This window comes from Sus scrofa, chromosome 11 (genome assembly GCF_054392235.1).
Source record: "Sus scrofa isolate SSC_HxYL_T2T_F1_AM1 chromosome 11, Sscrofa_HxYL_maternal_Yorkshire_Landrace_v2.0, whole genome shotgun sequence".
Taxonomy (NCBI): domain Eukaryota; kingdom Metazoa; phylum Chordata; class Mammalia; order Artiodactyla; family Suidae; genus Sus; species Sus scrofa.
The window spans coordinates 3,714,843-3,734,071 of NC_139393.1; the positions used below are offsets into that span (position 1 = coordinate 3,714,843).

Sequence of the window (19,229 nt, forward strand, 5' to 3'; positions counted from 1 at the left end):
GATCCCTGGCCCAGCACAGTGGCGTAGGTCACAGCTGTGGCGATAAAACCAAACCAAACCAAACCAAAGCAACCCAGAAAGCTTCTAATAAGTTCAAATGTGTTAAGAAAAAACACCCATCTCATTCACTACACTCTTGCCTCAACATGCATCCTCTGGGATGCGAGCGGCATTGGGAGACGGCGTAGCCTGGAAGTCGAGGGCAATAGAGGCTGAGCCGGCCCTGAAAGCACAACCTCATCACTCCGCCCGGCAGGTTCCCTCGGGCCATCTGTGGCTGCCCCTGCCTCTGGGGAAGATGGCATCATTAAATGCCCAGTAAAACTCTCATTTCCAAGCACAGGCTGGGGAACCCCGCCTGGGGCGTCCTTCCAGCAGAGGAAGACGCAGCTCCCGGGCTCCCTGGGTGCTGCAGCTGATGGGAGATGGGGAGTCATTAGGCTGCTCCAAGGGCCCCAGGTCCAGGGAGGGGACATGCCTGCCTGCTAATGATGGGCCTGCAGTTCCCTCTGAAAAGGAGTGTCAGGTCTGATTCTACCCGCAGACCTGAGCTGACACGGGTCTGTTAACATTCAACGTGAGCCTTCAGGATGACGTCAAGTATAAAACGTTCAAAAAGAAGATGCTTCAAAACAAACAGGGACTCCTCTCCGAAATCACACGCCCACGAAGACACCCACGAACCTGCACACAAATCTAAGGAGCCACTCTCCTCGGGCTGGCGCGCACGTGCGTGTTGTCACAAAGCACCTGGGGACGGAGGAAAAGCCTGCCACATCCGGGAGCCACCGCCTGGCTAGTGGCCATTATGATAATACATCGTTTTTACTGGGATGCTTTGGGAAGGGTCACTGGGCAAGTACCTCGGGTAAAAAAATCGTGAGCTACCTGTCCTGGCCCGTGGCTTTCACTGCCTATGGAAGGAAAACCGTGACCACATAACCATTCAACCGTCGGCCTAAAAGCAGGGGATCGGGCCGCCTCTGAGAAACAGGCTCACGACATACTTCCCTAAGGGCTTGTCAGTGTTTCTGCTTCAACCATGATTAGCCCTGAGCTGGAATATTTTCATGCGTTATTGCCTAACCTTTGATAGTTATAACGGGTATCCCTTTAAGGACAAGGCTGCACAGCTTTCGAGACGAGCGTTATCTTACAAGAGGCAAGAAACCGTGTATCAGAAAAGGATTGGATCTCTTAGGTAACGTGCTTTCCCAATTCAAGGAGCTTAGAAATCGGGGGCCTCGAACAAGGACAATTCAGAAGATAGAGCAATGACTCCACCGAGTACGCCTGCGTACACAGGCAGCGCGCCTACAGGGGTGCGATGAGACCAGGGCGAGATGGGCGTACTTCACAGCATCAGGTCAGGTGTCCCGGGCTTTCTGCCTCGTGCTCCCCTCAGCAGCATCCGAGGAAGGGCCACAGGTGTGCTGTCAAGGGGCAGACGTCAGGAAGCAGGAGAAACCACGAAGCAGCTTCCCGGGGAATTTATTACCAAGATAATGCAGGCACTGCACATTCTCAGAAACACACCTGGCTATTTCTCCCTTCTTTTTTCTTTCTTTTTAAATGGTCATACCTGCGGCATATGGAAGTTCCCAGGTTAGGGATCGAATCAGACCTGCAGCTGCCAGCCTATGCCACAGCCGTGGCAACAACGGATCCAAGGCACACCTGTGACCTACGCTGCCCCTGACAGCAATGCTGGATCCTTAACCCAGTGAGCAAGGCCAGGGAGTGAATCTGCATCCTCACAGAGACAATGTCGGGTCCTTAACCCACTGAGCCACAAAGGGAACTCCTGTACCTTGCTATTCCCAATGTACCGCCAGGACACCCCTGACAACATGACTCAGGATGCCGACGACAGTGATCAGGCAGGTGGATGCAAGTAGGAATTTGGGGAGAAAGGCACCAACCCCCCAAGAAAGTATCGAGGCGTTTCAAAAGGAGCTGTTTCCTCCTAATGCACTTTATAAAACAGTTTATGGGACAGACTTAAAAAATCAATAGGGGCATTCCCTTTGGGGCTCAACAATTAACAATCATGCCTAGGACCCATGAGGATGTGAGTTTGATCCCTGGCCTCGCTCACTGCCATGAGCTATGGTGTAGGTGGCAGGCACAACTCAGATCTCGCGTGGCTGTGGCTGTGGCGTAGGCCGGTGGCGGCAGCTCCAATGTGCCCCCTAGCCTGGGAAACTCCATATGCCACAGATGCAGCCCTAAAAAGAAAAAAAAAATCAATAGTCTGTCTAGCCTGCAAACTGGCACTAGTTGATATGTACAGATCTGCAGTCAGGGGAACAAAGGCTCACCCACTAAGTATTTCAAAATCATAAATCAAGAGTTAAAATGTTCTCTCCATTGCCTTGTCAATATAGCTTCATAACATAAGAATAGAAAAATACGTGCAGAGTTACGATTTTTATTTTTTATATATATAATGTTTTTTTCAATTATATATACATGTAGCTGGTTTACAGTGTTCTGTCAATTTTCTCTTGTACAGCAAGGTGGCCCAGTCACACACACATGTACACATTCTGTTTTCTCACATGACCATGGTCCATCATAAGGGACCAGACAGAGTTCCCAGCGCCGCACAGCGGGATTTTTATTTTATCTTTTGGACTCAAGTCCAAACATCACTATTCGAGTTTTTATCAAGCCATATTTACATACTTTGTATTTTTCCACAATTATCATCTAAAGGATTAAAAAACAAAGTGTAATTGTAGTCAAAGTGTGAAAATTTTAAATAGATGTGATTACAATGAAGAGTAAATGAAAAAATTAGGAGTTCCCGTTGTGGTGCAGCAGAAACATATCTGATTAGGAACCACAAGGTTGTGGGTTTGATCCCTGCCCCCCCCTCCCCGAAATGGGTTAAGGATCCGGTGTTGACATGAGCTGTAGTGTAGGTCTCAGACTCGGCTCCAATCCTGCATGGCTGTGGCTGTGGTGTAGGCTGGCAGCTGTAGCTCTGATTCGACCCCTAGCCTGGGAACCTCCCTATGCAGCAGGTGCAGCCCTAAAAAAAAAAAAAAGAAAAAACTAAATTACTTAAATATACATTTTCCAAAATTGTTAGTTTTTTTTTTCTTGTTTGTTTGTCTTTTTGCTGTTTCTTTGGGCCGCTCCTGCGGCATATGGAGGTTCCCAGGCTAGGGGTCGAATCGGAGCTGTAGCCTCCAGCCTACACCAGAGCCACAGCAACTTGGGATCCGAGCCGCGTCTGCAACCTACACCACAGCTCACGGCAACGCCGGATCGTTAACCCACTGAGCAAGGGCAGGGACCGAACCGCAACCTCATGGTTCCTAGTCAGAATCGTTAACCACTGCGCCACGACGGGAACTCCCCAAAATTGTTAGTTTTATTATAATTATAAAAATTAGCTATTGGAGTTCCTGCTGTAGCACAGTGGGTTCAGGATCCAGGATTGTTTCTGAGGTGGTGAGGGTTCAACCCCTGGCCCAGCACAGTGGGATAAGGATCTGATGTTGCCAAAACTGTGGCTTAGGTTGCAGCAGCTTCTCAGATTCTACCTCTTGCCCAGGAACTTCCACATGCTGTGGGTACAACCAAAAAAAAAAAAAAAAATTAACCATTAAAATGTAAAGGCAATGGAGTTCCCGTCATGGCTCAGGGGTTAACGAATCCAACTAGGGACAATGAGGTTGAGGGTTCGATCCCTGGCTACACTCAGTGGGCTAAGGATCCAGCGTTGCCATGAGCTGTGGTGTAGGTCACAGTTGCAGCTTGGATTTGGCGTTGCTGTGGCTGTGCATAGGCCGGTGGATACAGATCCAATTAGACCCCTAGACTGGGAACCTCCATATGCCAAGGGTGCAGCCCTAAAAAAGATAAAAAGACAATAAATAAACAAATAAATAAATAAAGGCAAGATACAAATTATAGTCAGCTAATATCAAAATGTTTAATCCAAAATAAAGTCGAAAATCCTGTTCTTTCCAAAATTTCATTAATATTAAATATTATTAAAAAGGATGTAGAGATATATACATATATAAATATTAAATATTGACAAAAGTCAAGCCATCACAAGTCTAGTGTTTGATGCCTGTCTAGCTGCTAACGTAGAGCTGATAACTGCTTCACACGCTAGGTACACACACACACACACGCACACACTTGAATATTGCAAAACATTTTTGATTTGGTTGTGCTGATTGCTGTACAACTATAAATGTAATAAAATCCATTGAGTAAATAAAAAAAATTCTTGCATTAGGTCAAGTCTAGCCTTGGCCACATCTGTGGGGGCTCTGGAACCCCCAGGATCCAGAGGAGTGGTGTCAGGGTCGGTCCCAGGTGTGAGAACCTGCCAGGTGTGAGAACCTGCCAGGTGTGAGAACCTGCCATGGCCACAGCGCCCAGGCGGGGACAGTATGCATTTGGGAAGGGCGTCTGGGGGCCTGAGCATCACCAGGTTCCTCCGCCCAGTGAGCATCTGTGCAATTCCTGTCGGTTCAGACCGAGGTCGAGAAGGAGGGCAGCACAGTGCACATCTGGGAAGGGATGCTGTGTTACACCAAACCCATCACAGGCCCCTGAGAGCAAGCCTTTGCTGAGTTAGTTGTCTTTTATCAAAATACTCCTTCCACTATTCTCAATAGCCAAGACATGGAAACAACCTAAATGTCCATCAACAGATGAGTGGATTAAGAAGATGAGGTACATACACACAGTGGAATACTACTCAGCCATAAAAAAGGACACACTATTGCCATTTGCAGCAACATGGATGGACCTAGAGACTCTCATACTAAGTGAAGTAAGTCAGAAAGAGAAAGACAAATACCATATGATATCACTTCTATCTGGAATCTAATATATGGCACAAATGAACCTATCTACAGAAGAGGAACAAACTCGTGGACTTGGAGAACAGACTTGTGGTTGCCAAGGGAATGAGGAAGAGAGTGGGATGGACTGGGAGCCTGAGGTTAATAGATGCAAACTATTGCCTTTGAAGTGGATAAGTAATGAGATCCTGCTGTGTAGCACAGGGAACTACATCCAGTCGCTTGTGATAAAACACGATGGAGGATAATATTAGAAAAAGAATGTATATATATATATGCATATGCATGTGTCACTTTGCTGTACAGCAGAAATTGACAGCATTGTAAATCAACTATAATAGAAAAAATTACAAATCTTAAAAAAAAAAACCTAATCCCCCCACCCATCCTGGCCCTCGATTCCCCCAGGTAATCTGGAGCAAAGTCCACGGCCGGAATCAGCAGGGGGCCCCCACACATTAGGATGTAAAAGGGGGCTTCTCTGCGGCCTGAACCACGCAGCGCAAGAACACACGGTATTTAGTCCAAAGCAGGGGTGCGGGGCTGACTCTGCTGGGCGGTGTGACCTTTCACGCAATCACAGGTGCACAGGTGGAAGGCGCAGCCTCCCACGTCCCCCCAAGTCTCAGGTGGCATCGCCTCAACCAGTCCTCAACCAGGGCTATGAGGCAAGTCCCAGTTTCATTTTTTTCCTAGTAGCCACATTAAAAAAATAAAAAGAAAGAGGTAAAAGTAACATCGCGGTTTGTTTCCTTTAAGCTAATACATCCAAAATACATCCAAAATATCATTATTTTAACATGCAGTTAATATTAAAACTATCAAGATATTTTATTTATTTATTTTTTTTAGGGGCACACACACAGCATATGGAGGTTCCCAGGCTAGGGTCTAATCGAAGCTACAGCTGCTGGCCTACACCACAGCCACAGCAATGCAGGATCCGAGCTTCGCCTGTGATCTACACCACAGCTCATGGCAACACCAGATCCTTAACCCACTGAGCGAGGCCAGGGATCCAACCCGCAACCTCGTGGTTCCTAGTCCGATTCGTTTCCGCCGCCCCACAATGGGGACTCCCTTTATCTTCTCTTGTAAAAAGTCAAACTAAGACTTCAAAACCTGGCGGTAATTTTGCACTTACAGCACACCTCGACTCAGATGGCCACATCTCAAGGGCGGGGCCATCCCATGTGGCTAGGGTGACAAAGCGCATAGCTCTGGCTGAGGCACCTCCTTCCCGAACCCATTTTTCTAGAACAAAGGGACACAAGCATCGTCTTTGAGCAGACAATGATGGCTGCCACTTACAAGCATTTACTTTACCTGGTACCCCGATAAGCATGTTTGTTATACTCATTCTTTCCTCTGACTCACTCCCAGGTACTATTTCTCCGCATATATTGAAGGTCAGAAAACAGACAAGAGAGTGACGGTCAGTTGGCCAAAGAAAGGGAAGATCTCAAGCCCAAGCGTCACAGATGCCCCTGGGACTGGACAGCCTGGAGCTCTCCGCTGACCCAGCATCCACAGACACAGAAAGGGAGTCCGGAAGCCAGAAGTTCATGCCAATGTCTCTGCCCAATCCTGCCCCATTTTGGATTTTCCCTCTCGGGCTTCTCCCACCAAATACAAACGCTGTGGCTGCCCCCAACCCCCAGTGCAGGAACCAAGAGAAGTTCTGCTTGAGGACTCGTTTGTTCCTAGTGAGAAGCGCCAAGCAAGCAGGCGGGGAAATGACATCCTGTTCGGAGGCGGGAATAATGAACTTGGAACAAGGACAAGGCTCGTTGTTCATCTGGTCTTAACTGGACCGTGTGCATGTGCTGCAGAATTTTCACCAAGTCTAGACTTCATGCCGAAGTTAAAAAGTCGGGCAAGCTTTGCAAGTTGGATCCCTGTCCTGAGAGCTGTAAACAAGAAGTCCTCTGACAGATGATACAGAAGAACGAGGCGAATGGAGAAGAAGGATCTCAGCTCTGCTGCTCATAAGACTGGATGACACAGGGAGGGAGGGGGGCAGATATGTTAACAACACGGAACAAAAAATCTGCAAAGTCAGGACTTTTTACATGAAGAATGCACTTAGTGACTCTAGCCTTATCACATAGCTTGAAATCAATGAGCCTGATAGCTCCAGCTTTGCTCCCTTCTCTCAAACTTGCTTTGGCTACTGGGGGTCTTTTATGGTGCACACAAATTGTAGGGTGATCCGTGGGCAGAAATTTCTTAATAGGACACAAAAAGCAGTAGCCGTGCTGGAAAAGATTAAGTGATCTTCATTAAAAGTCAGAAGCTCTGTTCAAGAAACGGACTCTCAGATGTAGAAAACAGACCTGTGGGTGCCAAGGGGGAGGGAGCGGTATGGATGGGGAGTTTGGGATTAGGAGATGCAACTACTCCATTTAGAATGCACAAGCAACGAGGTCCTGCCGTGCAGAACAGCAAACTCTATCCAGTCTCCTGGGATAGATCGTGATGGAAGATAATGTGAGGAAAGCACGTATGTGTATGTAGGGCTGGGTCATTTTGCCATACAGCACAAGTTGGTACAACATTGTGAGTCAACTACACTCTAGTAAAAAAAAAAAAAAAAAAAAAAAAACTTTAAAGCCCAAACAAACAAAAAGGAACCTCTGCTCGACAAAAGACGACACTGCAAAAACTCAAAGTCTCATCACGGACAGGCCAGGAATATTCGCAATCCGTATGTCTGATGAAGCACTCGGTTCAGAATATTCAAGAAATTCTATGAAATGGCAACAAAACTCAGCCCAACTGTATTTCATTTTTATTGTTTCACCAAATGAGGAAAAGACTTGAACAGGCCGTTAACAAGCATCCAAACAGACAAAGAGTCTTGAAAAGATGCTGGCCGTCAAGTTCCGTCATCACTGCAGCACAAATTATAGCCGCAGTGACCGTCCCTATACTTGCACCCAAAGGCTGAGGTTAAAAGGGCACCGTGGTGCCAACCGAGAGGAAGTAAAACAACTCAAAGATGCCGACGGTCCTAGTGGGATGTGAATGGGGGTGGCTGCTCCAGAGAACTGTCAGAAATTCTACAAAAACTGAAGGCACGTGTCATGATGCAGCATCTCCCCTCGTATGTGTGTGAATCTAAAAGTGTCTGCTCGACACACATGCGCTCCCGGACCCACCACAAGACGGGTACAAGGATGCTCACAGCAGCTTTATTTATGACTCCCTGGAACGGGATAATCCAAAGAAATGCCTGATGGAAGAACGGATGCATTAAAAAATAATGGGATATTAAAGAATGGAGCAGTGAGAGGGATAAAGGGTGGGAATAACACACACACACAACTGTGTATAAAACAGGTCGTTAACAAGGACCTGCTGTCTGGCACAGGGAATTCTGCTCAATGGTCTATAATAACCTGGACGGGAGAAAAGAATCGTGATATGTGTAACTGCTGCACTTGGCTGTACACCTGAAACTCACATAACGTTCCAGTCAACTCTGCTCCAATAAAATTTTTTAAAAAGCATGGAGCAGCCCACACCAGGGAGGCAATAAGGCAATAAACTATGATGGACACACCCACACAGAAGACTCCGCAGACGTGGTGGCAAGCAGAGAAATCATAAGTGAAACGGTCCAAGCTCTGTGATCTCTTTCTATGGAGCCCAGGGACAGGTCCTTGTCATCTACGGTGACAGAAAAGGAGCAGGAGCACGGACTAAAGGAGGCAAGCAGGCACCTTCCAGGAGGTTGCTAATTTTGTCCTCACGGGGGTGGCTGATAGTAAGCACACACACGTTTATGTGTACACTGAAGATGTGCACACAGCGCGGATATTTTTTTGGCTGCACCCGTGGCATGGGGAAGTTCCAGGACCAGGGTCTGAGCCCCGCACCACAGCAGCAACCTGCACCACTGCAGTGACAACCCCAGGTCCTTAACCCATGAGGCCACCAGGGAACTCCTTGTGCAGCATATTGTTTGTAAGGTATGTGTCAACTTTTAAAAATTAAAGGAGGAGGAAGAGAAGGGAGAGCAAGACATTCCCCTGATAGTTGCTAAACAAAGTTCCTGCCCTAGCGTCAGTGGTATGCATCTAAAAACAAGAAACTGCCTCAGTAAGGGGAACATCCCTGCCAGGAGCAAGCAGCCCTCATTCATCGCCTCCAGGCATGAGAACACACTGCTTGTTAGGTTCGCAGCATGAGGCGGGAGAAAGAGGAGGCTAGAGTTTTGACTCTCCCCATCCTGAAACAGACGGGTTTCCCCTTTGCATCTGTGGGCAGCTTCTGATTCAGTTAGTTTGCTTTTGATTGAAGCTATCAGAAAATCTACTATAATGGAAAAAATAAAAATCATTAAGAAAAAAACTCTTTAAGATCTTGGCAGGTGGATGTGGAGATACACCGTCTTTAGGCTGCCCAAGACAACGCTTGCTTATTAATCCCGCCACCTACAAAAAAAGAAATGAAAAGAAAAGAAGCAAGGAAGAAAATATCCGAAAATCCAACCCAAAGTGGGTTAAACAGCAAGGGCACACACAGAAGGAAAGCCTAAGAGCTTGGTTGGTTGGCCAGCTGTACCAAGGATCCCCTCCGGTCCATCGTGATGCTCTAGTGACTGCAGCGTGGGATGCAGTTAAACTGATGCCCCTCGTGGGGGCGGGGACAGTTGTGTGGAGACCACATTCTTCCTCGTTCTTGGGGGAAGAACTGCTCCTGATGAGAACTGCTCAGATCCACCCTCCGAGCAACTTTCAAATATGCACGTGCCACACCACGAACTGCAGCCACCACGCTGTAGGTTACCTCCTCTGGGGCTGTCTACCTGATAACTGAGAGTTTGGGCTTTTGGACCACCTTCACCCAGTTCTCTCACACTCCACCCCAAGGGCAACCACCAGTCTGCTCCCTGCATCTGTGAGTTCGGTGGTTTTCGTTTTTGTTTTAGATTCCACAGAGTAGATCAGACAGTATTTGTCATTCTCTCACATTTCATCTGGCGTAGTGTCCTCAAGGTCCACCCACGTTGTCATAAATGGCAGGAACCTCTCCCTTTTCATAGGTAAATAATAGTCCATGGTATATATACCACATTTCCTTTATCCATGCATCTGTCAAGAGACATGCGTTTCCGTATCTTGCCTATTGGCTATTGCAAATAATGCTTCAATAAATAAGGAGGTGCAAATATCTTTTTGAATTGGTCTTTCTGTTTCATGGAACTGCTGGATTATATGGTAGTTCTATTTGTAATGTTTTGAGGAACTCTCCATACCATTTTCCGTAGTGGCTGCAATGATTAAATCTATAGGTTTATGCTATGCCGGTTTTATACCGGCTTGATTACCGGAGCTTTTAAAGGAAGTTTTGAAATTAGGATGTGTGAGTTCTCCGACTTTGTTCTTTTTCAAGATTGTTTTGGCTGTTCTGGGTCCCTTGCATTTCCGTTTTAGGAGTCTCTTGCCCATTTCTGCTCTCACTGCCCCCGGAAAAAGGTAGCTGGGACTTTGACACGAGTCTTGTTAAACCTGCAGAGCGAGTGGTGGACTGTTGCCATCTTGACAACATTAAGGCATCTTATGCATTAACATGGGATGTCTTCTCTTCCGCGTAGGTCTTAACGGATGTGTGTAAAACTGAATCACTTTGCTGTACAGCAGAAATCATCACAACCTTGTACATCAACTGCACGTCATTAAAACTTTTAAAAGTGGAAAAATAAATAAATTCAACAATGTACTTACTGCATTTTTCAGTGTACAGTCTCAATGCTTTTCTAAATTTATCTTTAATCTTTTATTATCTTTATGCAATTATAGTGAAAGCACTTCCCTCATTTCATCTGCAGATTTTTTAATGGCTGGTGTACAGAAATACAATTTATTTTCATGTCTTCAACTTGCATCCCATGTTAACTATAGACATGGGTTGAAAGTCATTGACTCTTGCACTTAAGATACATGCATTTCACCGCATCAAGGTGACCTCAATAGAAAAAAAATTTAAGATGTGGTTCTAAAGAAAATGAACAGGGCTGGTTATTTTTAGAACGAGTCTGCGGTAATGACCAGAAACCCGGGAGCTTCCTGAGATCGGACTGGCTCCTCGGAAAGAGAGAGATGAGATGATGTTCCCAGCAGAGCACAGCTAATGGCTGTTAATGGAAACAGTCAAGCCGTTCGATACCGATGCTCCAAAGAGTCAGGACGACTCACTCCATCCGTAACTATGGCGACAGGAGGTAGCGTAGGCTGTGACTTGCATTGCCCTGGCATTTGCTTGGTCAGAGCAATCTCGCAATCAAAAAGGCATTTGTTTCCCTTAGAGGAAAACTACTGTCTCTCTGCCAAATGTCTGTTGACTTCACCTCTGTCCTAATTGATGCGGGACCACGAGCCACCTCCTTTGTGCTTGAGTTCCTCTCTCTACCGCTCACGTCTGGCGGCTCTGCGGGAACAAATGGAGCCTCTACTGTCCCTCCAGCCATATCACTCTGCTCTTTGGTACTTACAAGAGACATTTCAGCTGTCAATCAAGAAATAAGACTCTTTGGGTGCAGAGCTGGTGAAAATACAACTGCTGGAGAGTTTTCCTAACCATCGTGCTAGGCTGGATTCTTACGTAGTAAGATACGTTCTATTTCTTCCAGAGAACTTGTGACATTAAAAAAATCTCATCAATGCTAGAACCTACGCCAGGCTTCCCATGTGATACGGAGCTCACAGGGAGAGCTTCAAGCCCCAAACCTCCTGGAGACACTGGTCTTTGAGCTTTTGCTCCTGAAATTAAAAGAAATTTCAGAGAACGGGATAAAATGGGCTCCACAGACCATGAACTCTTTCTCATGACAGAATGACTCTTCTTCAAAGTGGTTCAGCCTCCTCAGATGTTAGTCCGAGAACATCCTGCGTGAGAGGAGCCAGCATTTATTTGCGACAATCTGTTTATCTGCCGTCTCCTCGTGCAAGCTGCTCTCATGTCAACCATCTAGGTGTTCCCAGGGTGATTACAAATAATCGCCCTTCAAGTACATTCTAGAAAAAATGGTATTAACATTTGCTGAGTGAGGTGTTCCATGCATTGTCCTGCTGCCTTTACACATAATTCTCTGCTTAAGGAAATTTGAGAATAATGAAAGAAAAAATTCACTTTACCTGGCAAATCGGTTCAATGAATTTGTGTTCATTAGACAGACAACTAAAAACATTGTTCATATATGCATATGCCAGTTGATTTCTTAATATGATTTTAAGCTTTCCAAAAATTACCATATTCCAGATTTTTTCTTAATATGATTTTAAGCTTTCCAAAAATTACCGTACACGAATCAAAACCTAATGGCAATTCATCCTTCTGATTTTCCCACTGAAGGACGAGAGAAGAACATTCCATATCTGTCATCCAAAATCTATTAGTAACTACTTTGGCTAAGCCTTGAAACTTAGATGCCACAGATCAATTGCACGGGAATGGCTTCCGGCCAGGGGCAATGCACACAGAGAGAAGGAGGAATTGCTTTTCTGGATTAGTTACAGAAAACACCATATTCACTTGTGTAGCTGAGGCTTAGAAAGCTGTATTTTCCACACAAGAACTTGGGTTTGGGGAGTCAGTGAAACCTTGTTTCCTGGATGTGGTGTCTCTGTAGCTGGCTTTTCTGGATGTGCTGAGGAAGAAAGACTGTGCTCTCATATTTCTGGAACGTTCAACCTGAAAGAGCCCTTGAGCCATGTCAGCCCCAGCCCTCATTTTACAGTCAAGGAAACAGAGGCAAAGCTTGGAGGGGACTTGGCTTGATGCTTCTGGACCCTTTGCCATCCCTGCTTTTCTCTCTGTCACTTAGAAACGATGGCCGGAAGTTTTGCTGGTGGGACTTGGGTCCTTGGCAGCTGAGCCAAAGCAAATGCAGAAGTGATTTTCGTGTGTGTGTGTGTGTGTGTGTTCTTCGGCGTGAACGCATGTTTTTCTGTGTATGTGCCTATGTAGACGAATGGTAACCAAACCGCGCGGAACCCACAGAGGGTCACTGAAACGAGAGTGAGCTGCCGCCCCGAGGAACAACCGATCCTCACTGCTCTTAACACCTGGGCGGCTCTCTGACCTCCAGACGAACGGGCATCACCCCAGATGCATTTTCCATCACTCAGGACCATCTACTAAGCTAAGGTGCCCTCTGCTTCACAATGAACTTCAGATCTGCCAGCTGCGAACAGCTAGAGGCTGCTTTTAAAAACACCACTGAGCTGGGGCTCCCTGGTGGTGCAGTGGGTTAAGGATCTGGTATTGCCACCATATGACTCGACTCGAGTTTGATCCCCGTCCTGGGAACTTCCACCCGCCATAGATGCAGCCAAAAAAAAAAAAAAAAAAATACCACTGAGCTAAGGTACAGACCTCCAAGCCAGCAGCCATCCGCAATCTTAAACATAAAGTGAAATGAAGCTTGATAGAACTTTTAGGTGAATTATGATCTTTATCCATCTACCAGAGATTTACAGTGGATAGAGATCTCTTAACTATTCTTAAAGTAGAAAAGTATGTTAGACTATAAATATAAATATACATGTACATATATACACGCTTATACAGGCAAATTTCTTTAGACATTTTGCACTTCTTTTTGAATAGGAATTAGTTTGTACCTTGGTCTGTTTGCATTAATAAGAATGTAATGTAGGAATTTCCTCTATGGCGCAATGGGATTAGCAGTGTCTTGGGAGCACTGGGCTGCAGGTTCCATCCCCAGCCTGGCACATTGGGTTGAGGAGCTGGCATTGCCTCACCTGTGGCTTAGATGGAACCCTGGCCCGGGCAACCAAAAATGAAAAAACAGAAAAGACAAGAAACAAGAAAAAGAAGAAGAAGAGCATATGTATTCCCACTTAATGATGTCTTTCCAGGAATAAAATTGACTCTTACACTGGTCATAAAACAGCTAAAGTTCCCTGGTTTAAGAAAAAAAAAAAAACTGGTGTCCTTTCTGAGACACCCCAAAACATAGAGAACCCCTCTCACCAAAAGTCTACATTCTCTAGGAGATTTCCAAAATTCCAATTTTTAAGTTCTTGTAAGAAAAGCACATTTCTTTCTTTCTTTCTTTTTTTTGTCTTTCTGCCATTTCTTGGGCCGCTTCCACAGCATATGGAGGTTCCCAGGCTAGAGATCTAATAGGAGCTGTAGCCGCTGGCCTACACCACAGCTCACAGCAACATCAGATCCTTAACCCACTGAGCAAGGGCAGGGATCGAACCCACAACCTCATGGTTCCTAGTCGGATTTGTTAACCACTGAGCCACGACGGGAAGTCCAGAAAAGCACATTTCTAAGTAATAGATCTTATTTCTTGCAAGCAATGAATTCTAACAGCATATACAATATTTATTTTCTGGAAACTGGGATATAAACACAACACTTGGATTAGAAATCACAGGAAAGGTGTTTTTCCCTATTTCTCTCATTTTATGCTTCAGTAATATTGAATGAAAGGCTTATAGATTTATTCTATACTTAGTGATTATTTTGATTGGCAGTGAGCAATAATGCAGGTTCTGAGAAGAGGAATGTTTCAGCCCAAGGGTGACTCTTCACACACAGCCCAGGACTATGGAGTGAGAGTGTCTCACTGCTGCCACCATCTGGAGACTCTAGTCTCTGCAATATTGAGCTGGTTTTAAAACTCTCAAATACATCTGGGTAATAACCCTCGCTTATTGGAAAAGCCAACAGGGCTACGTTTGTGGTTCCAGGTGTGTTTTTGGGGGAAGCTTGGCTTCCATAAATATGAAATGAAAATCCTACAGGAATGATCGTAGACTAGAAGGTGCCATTCCTGCTCTGTCCTATAAATGACTACAATAGCTCATGTGAGAACTCATCTTGATGTAAAGACACCTGCCTGTCTTCCCCCTTCCCTTTGGCCATTAAATCAGAAATAGGACCAGAGTCCCCCAGATCATTTCCCACCCTGCCTCTGCTTCTTTTTCCAAGCACAGGAGCCTGAACAGACCTCTGCCTGTCAGTCACCAGGGGTTGGGGGGAGGGGCATGCTCATTGCTTGACGGCCACTTCCACCTCTGGCGATACTTATAGGGTTGGGGAATTGGTCTCCCACCTGATTCTCATGATGTCAGGTTGCTTGATAGGGTTCTGTTGTTGAAATCATCATCTTCATCATCGTATCGTCTTTGTCATCAGCTTCACCATCATCTTCTCCTTCACCATCATCACCATCTTTGTCAACTTCACCATCTTCATCACCATCATCATTCCCTTCGTTGTCATCTTCCACACCATCGTCTTCCTGACTAGCATCACCACCACCTTTGTCATCAGCTTCATCATCTTCATCGCCATCATCATCACCACCTTTGACATCAACTTCATCATCTTCATCGCCATCATCATCACCACCTTTGTCATCATCTTCATCGCCATCATCATCATCACCACCTTTGTCATCAACTTCACCATCACCTTCATCACCATCATCACCACCACCTTTGTCATCAACTGCACCATCATCACCTCCATCACCATCATCATCACCACCTTTGTCATCAGCTTCACCATCACCTTCATCACCATCATCACCACCACCTTTGTCATCAACTGCACCATCATCACCTCCATCACCATCATCATTCCCTTCGTTGCCATCTTCCACACCATCATCTTCCTGACTGGCATCATCACCATCTTTGTCATCAACTTCATCATCTCCATCACCATCATCACCATCTTTGTCAACAGCTTCATTATCTTCATCATTATCACCACCTTCGCCATCATCCTCACCATCATTTTCATCATCATCTGCATCTTCATCATCAACTTCATCATCAGCGGTGCTTCCTCTTCCTCCCTCTGGGAAGGCTGGAGCCCACTTTGGGACAGCTCACTGGATAAGTGCTGTGTGGCTTGCTCCAGTGGTCCCCTCCTCCACCTGGCCTCTCTAACATGGCACCAACACAGGAGACATTCCTAGAGGCCCAGCCCAGAGTCACCAACCCACCTCATAAAGCCTCCACCATTACTGAAGGTGGCGCCTTCAAAGGTTAAGTACTGGATGGAAAGCCCACCATAGGAGGTTGCACAAGACAGAAAGAAATTGCCATGGAAATAAACAGAGAAATGCTTCCTCGCAAACCAAACCATCGCTCTCAAGGTTCATAACCTCAGTGACTGAATTCCAAGGGGGGATGTGTGAGATGGGCAGAGCTTAAAACTCTGCCTCCTTACACGTCTAGTCTCATCGTCTAACCACAGACACACACACACACACACACACACACACACACTGCTCCCTCCTCTGCCTCGAGCCATATGCATGAGTCCTTGCAAGACACACAAAGGAGATTTTTAAGAGGAAACAAACATTTTTCAAGGGAGAAAGCTGAAAAAAAATTATGAAAGTTCCAAAGTTGGGTCAACAGGGAGAAGAGACCAGAAGAAAGATGAGGTGGGTGTCTTTTCCATCTAACAAGTGCCTGTCAGCCTGTTGAGAGGGATCACTTGGCCGTCACCCTGCTGCACAGGGGAATAATTAGACGCTGCCACTGACTTCCTGTCCCTCGCCGTCTAACGAGGGCGAGCCAACTAGCAGACTTTCTTCAACAGTTCTCCCCAGAACATTCACCGATTCTTGCCAAATACAAACTCAGGCAAGGGCCGGGGTTCTGGAGGCAATTTTGTTTCCGGAAAGGAAAAGACAGATGTGGCAAGATCCTGGGAGAAGGATAACAGCACAAAAGTGCTAAGACAGACTCCAGAGGGCTCTGTGGTTATAAACCTAGACGGTTAGGAGACGGGGAGTCCGTGATGGACACAAAGGAGGTGGCAGAGCCAGGGTGACAAGGACACTGGCTCCTTCACTTGGAAACATTCTGATTTAAAGAGAGAGGGAGATGGAGCATCTTGGACCTTTAGTTGCGAGGGGCCAGGTTTGGGTCAAGAGGGCAGGTCAGACTGGAGGTGGTGTTTGGGAGAATCTGTGTGAAGGCGAATTCAAGCAGTGGGAGGTAAGATAAGAAAAGACACAGCACCCTTCCGTGGGGTGGAAAAGCCATTTCCTCCCCACACCCCTGGTCCTCAGGGAACAAGTAAGGATGTCTAGAGACAAACCTTCCCCGGGAGCCGGGAGACAGCGTGAGGCCAGGGGAGGCGGCAGGGGAGAGAAGGATGGAAAGTGAGTTCAGGCAAAACTGGGGCAGCTTACCTCCTAACCCCTAGGGACCCCCAGGTTCCCCTCCCCATGTCCTCCGAGGCCCCACTCAGCCTTTCTCCCTCTGTCTTCCCTCTCCGGCCCTTGCCAGCCTCATTCCCAGCCATGGGTTAAGGTCTCAGGGGCCCTAAGACGGAAAGCACTGCCCTGCACAAAGCGCCCCACCACACAAGGCGCCAAGGCAGGTCTGCGGAAATCAGAACCGCCCCTTGCTCCGATTTCCCTGCGAAATCAGACCCAGGGTGAAGGCTCTGCACTGCTCTGCCTCTGTTTTGCTGATGTCCCAGCGGAGCCCCGTCTGCACCCTGGAAAGCCCAGCTCCCCTCTCCTCCCTGTCACCGTCCCCCATCGTCCCTGAGTCTGCAGCTCAGGTGTGGCTCTGGGCCACCACCTCAGGCTGGCTGCCGTGCTTTCTCCCTGAGTCAGGTTTTGCGAGTCTTTCCATCCAGGGCCATCGTGCTGGTTGAACGCCTGGAGGTCTCTCGGGCTCTGTGCCGGGAAGGGCCGTCCGCCACCCCCCAGCCCCACCCCTGTCCCTGCGCCCTGGCTTGGGATCCAGCCCCCGCACAGCCTGGAGTCCGTTTGCTGGAGCGGCCAGGTCCCCCAGGTCCCGTCTCTGGAGCAGGCCCAGCACCAGCCCTGCCCTGGAGCCTTGTCTCTTAGCTGCCTGACGAGACTTCTCCGTTTGGGCTCCTCCAGAAAGTTCCATCCTCAGTGAAATGGCCCAGATGAGTTCCAAGTGGCGCAAGTTCTACGTCAGGTTCAGGAAGACTCCGTTCCTATAAAGGCTGATGATCTCATTTCAGCAAAATTTACAAAGTACTGCCTGCAAGCAGAACTGAGAAAGCGACGGGCTTATGGGAAGATCCAGCCACTATTTAAAAATCACGAGGTGGACAATTCGCGACCCAGCCCAGGGGAGGAAACAGCAGAGCAGAGAGAGCCCCAAATTAGGGATTCAAACCCCAGTTCTGCAACTAGGGAGCTCCACGCCTGCCCGGGGCCCTTCCAGCCCCTGTGCCTTCAGCCCAAGTGAGGGCTTGGACCAGATGTTTCGCTCAGGTTCCTTCAGGCTCTGCGTGCTGGGCTGTTTTTTAGTTGCTGCTGCTTCTGTGATGTGGTGAAGCAATCGGAACTCCCACAGTCCTTTGTACCAGCGGCATTTGAGATCTCATTTCCCCCCCGCAACCCCCGACCATCTTTGCAGATAACCGGGTACGTTGCAGAGTTGTCTAAGCAGCTCAGCTGACGCCTTTGTGCCTTTGTGACTTTCTGCCAGGTCACTGAATTCTAGGTGCCACTGTGGCCCCTCACTTTCCACGGTAAGATTTGTTTTTGTTGTTGTTGTTTTTAGAGCCGCACCCAGGGCATATGGAGGTTCCAGGCTAGGGGTCAAATTGGAGCTACAGCTGCTGGCCTGTGCCACAGCCACAGCAACACCAGATCTGAACCTCATCTGCAACCTACACCACAGCTCACAGCAACCCTGGATCCTTAACCCACTGAGCGAGGCCAGGGATCGAACCTGTGTCTTCGTGGCTACTAGTTGGGTTCTTAACCTGCTGAGCCAGGATGGGAACTCCCTAAGAACTGTTTTTATTTATCAGCCAAAGGTGGGGATTTCATGGTGGCCTCAGTGAAGCATGATTCAGTCAAGGCCTCTTTCCCCAGCAAACTGATTTTGAAAGGGGGCTTTTGAGGAGAATCATAAGCAGTCCTGCGAACAGATGCCAGGCCCAGGTAAGGGGTGTCGCCACAGCTCAAGCAGGGCCTGGTGGCCAGAGCCACTGGGAGGGGAGCCTAGTTGGCTGGGGGAGGGGCTCGGGCCACGATGGGCAGCAACTGCTAGTCCAAGCTCTGCCAAGGGCACAGCCGAGACCCCCCCCCCCCCACAGCCCTCCTGGCTCCAAACTCTGACACCCAAGACTTGCTCAGAATTGGCTCCTGGCCACTGCCCTGGGGACACTACCCACCCTCCACCCTCATCATCCTGTGTGTGCGTGTGTGTGTGTGTGTGTGTGTGTGTGTTTCCAAAGCCACATGCTTCCCTGAATTGGGGGTTTTCTTGGGGATTTGCCAGTGCGGACTGCTTGAGCCCCTGCTCTGTCCCTCTCACCGTGAAAACCACCCATCAAGGTCACAGGTTATGAGTAGCTTTGCAGTAGACGTGGGGCGTCATAGCCTCA

At 47.5% G+C, this 19,229-nt stretch overlaps 1 protein-coding gene across 2 annotated transcripts in view; it reads right to left on the reverse strand.

The window, feature by feature from the left end:
* Window positions 1-6,462: 6,462 nt before the first annotated feature.
* The window catches only part of LOC146398476 (uncharacterized), a 32,737-nt gene continuing 19,970 nt past the window's right edge, over window positions 6,463-19,229 (reverse strand). Inside the window, exons 2-3 of one of the 2 annotated variants that reach the window (XM_084981293.1) lie at window positions 14,935-17,881; window positions 6,463-6,829 (exon numbers count right to left, since the gene is read on the reverse strand). In XM_084981293.1, coding sequence (XP_084837419.1) covers window positions 14,994-15,662 — 669 coding nt within the window. In that variant the 5' untranslated portion in view covers window positions 15,663-17,881 and the 3' untranslated portion in view covers window positions 6,463-6,829; window positions 14,935-14,993. Of the gene's footprint in view, window positions 6,830-13,904; window positions 17,882-19,229 lie in introns of those variants that run through there. The other variant, XM_084981294.1, reaches the window with a different exon arrangement.